Consider the following 8,417-nt stretch of genomic DNA (forward strand, 5'->3'; position numbering starts at 1 on the left):
CTAAGCAACAGGGCCGACTCGTGCCAGAATACGAAAGGGACCAAAATTCTTGAATGCCAACTTGTGATGAGCTCGATTTGCCACTGAGGACTAGATGTAGGGCTGCAGCTTCAAGAAGACTAAGTCACCCACTGAAAATTGGCATTTTGAGCGCTTCTTGTCGGCCTAAGACTTCATACGTTGTTGCGCTCGAAGGAGATGCTGGTGGAGCAGTCGATTCATTAGAGCATGCTCCTCCACCGGGCAGGAATCCACCGATTCAATACCCAATGACGCGGACTTGTGTCATACAGGACTTCAAATGGTGTCTTGTTCAATGTGGAATGGAAACTTGTGTTGTACCAAAATTCAGCTTGAGAAATCCATTGGCTCCACTTCATCGGACAAGCCGCTGACAAAGCAACGCAAGTAAGTTTCCACACATTGGTTCAAACGCTCGGTTTGACCGTCCATCTGTGGGTGATAGGCGGTACTCATGCTCAGCTGGGTGCTAGCAAGCTTGAACAACTCTTGCCAAAATGCACTCGTGAAGATACAATCCCTATCTTAAATGATCGATAGCGGCAATTCGTGTAACTTATAAACTGAGTCCAGAAATGCCTTGGCTATCTACAGTGAATGGATGCGCCAATGGAATGAAATGGTCGTATTTGGAAAATTTGTCGATCACTACAAGCAGGGTATTGAATCTACCAGAGCAAGGCAAGCCTTCAACGAAATCCAATGATATGATTTGCCACGACTGAGTTGGAATCAGAAGCGGTTGGAGTAAACCTAGGTATTTGGTGTGATCGGGCTTTTCTTGTTGGCATATCTGGTAGGATTTGATGAGCTCGTGGAACTGTGCCTTCAAGCCACACCAAGTGAATAACTGCTTAATACGGTGATATGTGATTGGAATTCCCGAGTGCCCGCCGACAACACTGCTGTGAAGAGCGTGAATAATCTACTGTTGTAATTTGACGTCATTGCCCACCCAGATGAGACGCTTATAGCAAATTAAGCCTTGATTGAGTGTATAGTCCTTCAGGCCAATGCTGGAAGAAGCTAATTCCGGCAGCAATTGTTGCGCGAAAGCATCAGTGGTGTAACTATTTACCACATCAGTGAGCTAGCTAGGTTGACAGGAGGAAATTGCGTTCAATTCTGGGGCTGCAAAGGGCCGATGAAATAGCACATCTTCCGCGCGGTTGGTGATTCCTTTGTTGTACATGATGTGGTACTGAGTCCCCAATAACTTTGTGAAAACCTTCTGTTGCCATGGGGTGTGGAGCCACTGTTCGTTGAGATGGGCCAAACTACACTGGTCAGTATGAATGATGAATATGCCCAGCTATAGATATGAACATCATTGTTCAATTGCAACTAAAATTGCCAAATACTCTTTCTCGTAAGTCAACAAGCTATGTGCATGAGGTCCCAATGACTTACTGACGAATGCCAGTGGATGTTCTTGTTGCATAAGCACGACGTCGACGCCCAGGTAGCTGGCGTCCGTTTCAATGTGAAATTGTTGTTTAAATCCGGCAAAGCAAGGACTAAAGTTGTGATCAGTGCCTGTTTGAGTGTTTGAAAACCTAGCTCTGTTTGAGAGGTCTAAATGAATAATTTGTGCTTGCGTAACAATTCAATAAGATGTCCTCTAATTGAACCAAACTGGCGGACAAACTTGCGGTAATAACTAGCCATTCCCAAGTCGGAGGACCTGCTCGTGCTTCTCTCCAAGGAAAAGGAGAAGGTTGGATCTCTCGATAGCCTCTGAATCTCGATGCTAATGTAATGTCTATGTTAATTCGTGGTAAATTGGCAAATTGCTCTCATTGATGATCAAGTGGAGGAACAGAATGGTTCATAGAGATCTGATTGATTTCTTCTAAGTTTAGTATTGATATGGTGATCTTAGAACTTGTCGGTGTGGTCTTGCAGCATTTGATTTGTGGAGAAGTCAAATTGATTGTGTAGAAGGTGTTTAGTTTGTAATTGGCATCATTGGTATTGGTATACAGGTCGGTAATATGTTGGATCAAACTAAAGGTGAATATTTATGAACTTGTGAAACTAAAGTAGAACAATATCTTTGGAATTCTGCTACTATATTAGTTGGCAACAATCCTTCTTTGGCTTTCACTTAATTTGAAATTGCTATGTTAAATCCAAAAAGTTAAGGCCATGTTCTTACCAAGCTATGTTTGTTGTCTCCACAAACTATCGTCTGTTGTTGTTACTGGTTACTGGTTTACCACCAAGTCATGTCCGGACTAAGGAAGTTTAGAAGTGCATTAGATACTTATATATATTCACATGACGAATTGACGATTGATGCTTCGATTGTACTCTCAATAGACTCTTGTTTTCCCTTTTGCAGAGGATAGCACAGCTTCTGCACCAAATTGCTCTAATCAGTGACATCAGAAGCGGCAGTGAAGCAGTAAAGATTATCAGGAACTCCTAATCGTTTTTCACTGTTGGAAAGGTTCGGCTGCTATGTTCTAGCAAATTGATTAGGTAGTTAGAGAATCACAGTCGTTAGTATGCAGGATCAACAGTGTAGTTAAATTATAGTTTAGTTCCATGATCTTCCACAGATCTGATGTGTATGTATATTTAGACATTGAAACCTGCAAGGCTGCAATCCAATCTCAAGCAATCAACACTTCATCTCCCTTTGTTGTTCAAATCTGTATATAGCTGGGTGATGATTTGGTAAGGTGTAGATATGTGCAAATTATTGCTAATGTGGACGACCCTGGACTCAGTTCTGTATATGTAATTTCATATTTTCCACTGTTATCTCGCTGGTCCCCTGAATTTTGATATGGACGACCCTGGACTCGATTCTGTAGATGTAATTGCTCTCAACTGGCCAGGGGATTCGGGTGATTGGGTAAAGTGCAGGAAGCCATATAAATTCAGTGCTCAGATTGTGCACCAAAAAAAAGAGAGTTGTACACTCACAGCGTTTCAAATTTTATGATGGACAGAACTAGAGATGGTTCCTACCCGAGTTGAGGAAGTTGTTATGCTTAGATCTCACCTGGGTCCCTCCAATAAGTTACTATACTGACTGCACTTCCTGAAGGAAAGTATCACTTAGTGTGGTAAGCACTTGCTTCAAGCCTTCAACTGCGTAACGATGATACGGAGCGGGATAAGATTTGCTCTAACTCTTCTTTCTTAAGGCAACCGCTCTAGGTTGAGATACAAGTGGGTACCTAATAGATAATTTTAAGTTGGTATTTAATTTATTTTTTTATGAGAGTGAATCTTTAGTTTAGTTTTTTAGTTTTGGATCGACCCAATGATCTAGAAAATATAAAATTTGCATCCCTAGCTCTATGATTCTTGGCAAGTAATCCTGTCTCTCTGCCGTCATGTTGTTCTTGCAAGAAGCTGAAGTGCAATCCTGTGTTGATTTAATCATCCTGGGAAGGAAGTATTGAAAGTGTGCTGAATTCCAGCTAATCCTTCCGTGAACAAGAAATGCCTGCCTGGTGTGGTGAAGAACCGCTGAACTTGGTACATCCTAAGAGACTGAGAGGCCCTGTTCAGACTTCAGAAGACCAGACCGAGCTATGGGCCGGCTCGGGGCGATTCGTGCTGGAACACGAAACCGGAGGCAATGTGAGGCCTGAGGCGAGCCGTGCTCTGAAACTGTGCTCACCCGCAGCAGAATCCCACCGCCACTCGGTGCCTCCCATGCCTAACGCAAAGCTTGCGCTACGTTCGTGCAATATGCTGTACCCTACATCGGGTATCCGTGCAGTAGGAACTGGCAGAAATTGAAGGGTGGTACCAACTTATATTGCGACATACATACACGGATTCAGGGACTCAAGCAAAAAAAAATCGCAGGATCGGAATTGTGAGTCATATCTAGCAAAAATATAGCACAAGTGTCTTTTATTCACATGAATGGTTTCCAAACCAGATTGCCACTCGTTTCCTAGTCACCATCATTCGCCACCTACCCATTTACCTACTTATTAATACCCAAGGTCTTCCTGCAAAGAAAAATTGATGTAGCTACGCGATGTTGAGACAAACTACAGGTAGCAGCAAAGCAAGATTCACATACCGGCGGTATCAACGGTTTCCTTTTCTTTTATCTTTTTGAACTAGGTAGAATCAACGAATTACAAACGAACAGAATGCATATGTCGGTCTACTTCTGTACAGCGATCCAGCAGCCAGGCGAATCACACCGGCACTCGTCTTCCTCTGAACCTAGTGATCAGCTGCAAAATTCGGACAGGTAGGAAACGGCAGTGAGAAAAAAAAACACGGGGGGAACAAGGCACAGCTGACGAACTTATGAGTTATATGTGATGATCATACCGAAGTCACAAAAGGATGCTGGAATATCCAACCGAAGGTGGGGGTCTTTTTCAGGTAAACAGCAAGGGTTGGCCAGAAGCCGCTGTGAGGATATTCAGCAGCAGTCAGATACAGTGCCCAAATGTTTCTATTTCATAATGCTCATAGAAAAATAGCTACTGTGTGATCATACAAGGATAGAACTAGAAATTTATACCAACCTGAAGAGCTCGATGAAGCCATATGACTCCACCATCATGCCTAAGACAGGCCACCCAATGAGGACCAGGAAAAAGCCAAACCCAAAAGAGATTGAACCCTGCACAGTTAATTAAATGCACTTGTGAACTAAGAATGGAAATGGAACTGAAACAGCTGGGGTTTTGCAATGATATTACTACCTTGTGATTCTTAGGCTTGGTGAAGAATTGAACAGTTGACTTCAGCCCAATGGTCAGTAAGACGCCAGAAACAAAGAGAATCTGACAACATGACAAACATCACTACTTATCAGTAAACAGGAGGCACGGTGAAGCATGAATCAATCAAGAGGAAGAACCATTCTTACATTCCCCATTGCCAGGAATCCCTTGTCAAACAGCATAATGATCCCAAGAAATGAGAAGAGAACTCCAAATCCAGTCAAGCCCAGCCCAATCTCTGTTGGGAAAAAATAAGTGAGCAATGGTTTAGCTAGAGTAGAAAGGTGCAGATGGATTCTAGATTAAACCATAAGTACAAGACAAGGAGCTGAAGTGTCACAAAGTTAAATAAGGAAAGCGATCTGTTGAATATACTGTGTATTGTCAGTAGCCATGTTCAGCTACTAGTTGATGTTCCTTCCTGATCAGAAACTATGTGCCATGTTGATGAACTACATCTGACAGTTGCTCATCAGTGGATGACAAACATCAACAAGCATGATTGAAATTCTTATTCTGAATGTATGTCGAATTCGTAGAGCAAACTCATTTCTGTACACTCAAACCTGACTATAGTGTGCAGAGGCCAGTGAAGCAATGTCAAGACTCAGAGCATAACTTTCCTCATTTAACAGTGCGCAACATAATGCTACTACTACATCATACTGAAGGCGTATACTAAGCACTACATGAAGGCAGGCAGATGCAATGTGATGCAGAACATCAGTGACCAATTTGGGTGAGAATTCTTCACCTCAAGTACGACAGGTTACTTGAACATATGACTCATTATTGGACCTCAAACTCTACGGCAGCAGTGACAAGAACGGATAACTGTTCATAATTTGGAAGTGAGGCAACCATCCCAGTCACCCAATCCCCCACCAAACGATTCATAAACTGCGCGAAACAGAGAAGCAAAAGCAACCCGATCTTCCACCGCACCAACCATAGACTGCGCGAGAAAGCGAGACCGGACGTGCAGTCCTTACCGGATGGTTAGTTGGACTTGGACCGGCTGGCGCAAATTGCTACCCAAGGATCAGCGGCGCGGGTTTGCAGCTCCCTCGTCATTCTGACCACCTGGATGGTTTGGAAGGAGCGCAACGCTCGTGTCTTCAACTCCGCCATTTCCAGTCTCCGCGACAATGGCCAGCATACAGGCGATCAAGGATACCATGGTCGCTGCAGGTGCAAAACGGTTGTCTACTCTTTGGCAATACAGACCACCATTAGCCTGTGTACCCGGACAACCGTATCCAAAAATTTTTGCCGAGTTGGACACTCGCGCATCATATCAGATTACTACACCCAATTTGAGGTGTCCCAAAAATTTTTGCCGAATCGAATGCCCCGATACCCGTGTGCATGTAACACAGGCTTTAGCATGCTGGGTTGTTTCTTTTCAATCATTGTCGCTTGTTTTTTAGCCTTTTTTTTTCCTCTTTTGATATCTGTAAGACTTTGTGCTTCTTTGCACTTCTCTTGATACAACGACACGCAAAGCTTTTGCGCGTTCGCAAAAAAAGAGAAAGCGAAGCAACCACACGTACGACCCTATCTCCCACCAAACGACTCATGGATCACGCGAAAATTAAAGGAGAAGCGAATTGACGCGACGCGATCATCTCACAACACCAAACGGCTCAGAAATCGCGAACGGAAGGGAGAGGGATTGCAGGAGGTGGGTGCGGAGTCGCGTACTCTTGCGGTCGTTCATCTCGAAGGAAACCATCGTGCAGCCGCCGACCCGCACCGAGTCCGCCTAGCTACTTGCAAGAGCGAGAGGTCACCACCTGCAACAGCAGAGGAAGGAGACGAGGTTAGAGACCGCAGCACATGGCATGATCATGGCCAACGAAGCGAAGCGCACGCAGTGGAGTAATAGGGTTTGGCGATCGAGCGATCAGCGCGCACGCACCTCTTCCCCGAGAACCACGGATCCCGAGCAGGCGGAGGCGACGAACGAAGCTAGCCGAGGACGAGGAGCGAGTGGCGAGGGACGAGAGAGGCGAACGGAACCTGCTCTTGATGGCGACCGCTCGTTGTCCCACCGGGTCTTATTGAGAGGGCACCGGCCGTGCGTCGGTTTGGTCGGCGCGGACGACGCTGAAGCTTCGATCGGTGGGGCGAGCCTGGCGCGGGGTGACCGTGACGCGCTCTGCGTCTGCTGGAATGTTCCGGGCTGGCTGGCTACATGCCTTGCCCCTGAAGAAAACTCGCCGAAACGGATTTCTTAGGCCTGACTGAGGGTGATGATGAGAGGAGAGCACCTCGCCAATAGCCTTCGCACACGTGGGTCAAGCTTTCCTTCGGCCGTCCCAGTTTAAGACTATGCCAGCTGTCAAATACTTCAGGTTGAAGGCCAGAAGACGAAACAAGCCAAACTACTTCGTGGAATATTGAAAGATTTAGGTTGTGTATTGAGAGATTTAAGGTGTGTTTGGTTTGGAGAATCAAGTTGTGTTTGGTTTGGAGAATCAAGGTGAATGATTGAGAGATTTAAGGTGTGTTTGATTTGGAGAATCAAGGTGAATGGATATCGTTAAAACAATTTTTAGCTTAGTAGACGTGGTTATTCTCTCTATTCATTAGGGATTAAATTTTAGGTTTGTTTTTTATATAGAAATTTGTTTCAGTGGTAGATAATGTACTTGTCACTAACAAAGCGTATACAGTGGCTTCGTCAATCTCCAAAATTCACATATCCAATCTTCAGTATGTTGTGTGAGTGTAATAATGTGAGTGTGTGTATACATCTGCCTATTGCACTAAGTTCCTCGAGGAAAGAAAACAATGTGAATGTATATTGTAATGGAACAGTTCAGACTTCATGGATGCTCCAAGTAGCCATAGGGACAGGGATAGAATTGATAATAGGTCAGGTTGGGGACGAGCGAAGCAGATGCGTACAGAGATGACTAAATGGGCCACTCAGGCCGACCTGGCACAGGCCCATCTCGACACGGCCCGATAGGCCCGACTACTGTAACGGGCCGTGCCGTGCCAGCCCGCGTGCCGCGTCCTCAGCCCACGACACAGCCCATCTTTCACCATGTCGTGCCGGGCCGACCCACGGCACGGTCGGCACGACGGGCCTGGACGGCACGGTGGAGGCATGCTCGGCCCGGCAGCACTCCGAAAATAGAAAAAAGTAAAAAATAATAGCTACAAAATTCCAAAAAATCAAAAAAATTATAGAAAATAAAAAAGAGCTTTATTATTATTGCTGGGTCATGCTGTGCTGGGCTGACCGTGCCTCCTGGGTCGTCGCGTGCCCGGGTCGTGCCGTGCCGGCCCGAAAGATCTGGGTCAGGCCATGCCGGCCTGCCATGCCGCGCGCTCGACCCAGGCACGGCCCGAGGTCTCATGCTGTGCCGGCCCGGCCTGGTCCATCTAAGCTCAGACCGGGCCGTGCTTGGGCCATACCAACAGTGTAGTACCTCGGGTCGGTCCATATTGCACGGCTCATTTGGACATCTTTAGATACGTATCTAACGTGTCACCAGAATCGTCTTACTTGACTCACACCCATGAAAGGTAATGGGCAAATGTTTGTACCATACCCGTTGGGTACCAAAACCCATTGGGTCGCCCGCAAATATTTAACTGCGAATGGATCTACGCTATGCAACGGCAGCTGCTGGCTAGGGGCGAAACACGGGTGGGTGACGACGACAA

General features: G+C 45.8%; 1 protein-coding gene across 1 annotated transcript; it reads right to left on the reverse strand.

Annotated features, from left to right (window-relative positions):
- Window positions 1–3,844: 3,844 nt before the first annotated feature.
- LOC133892808 (vesicle transport protein GOT1-like) lies at window positions 3,845–6,988 on the reverse strand. The gene is made up of 7 exons (XM_062333762.1): window positions 6,658–6,988; window positions 6,441–6,532; window positions 4,883–4,974; window positions 4,716–4,796; window positions 4,536–4,633; window positions 4,336–4,417; window positions 3,845–4,235 (listed from the first exon to the last, which is right to left on the reverse strand). Exons 2-7 carry the CDS (start codon window positions 6,469–6,471, stop codon window positions 4,197–4,199), a joined length of 423 nt encoding a protein of 140 aa, XP_062189746.1. The 5' UTR covers window positions 6,472–6,532; window positions 6,658–6,988; the 3' UTR covers window positions 3,845–4,196.
- Between the last annotated feature and the right edge of the window lie 1,429 nt (window positions 6,989–8,417).

The sequence above is a fragment of the Phragmites australis genome, chromosome 15 (genome assembly GCF_958298935.1).
Source record: "Phragmites australis chromosome 15, lpPhrAust1.1, whole genome shotgun sequence".
In the NCBI taxonomy this organism is placed as follows: Eukaryota; Viridiplantae; Streptophyta; class Magnoliopsida; order Poales; family Poaceae; genus Phragmites; species Phragmites australis.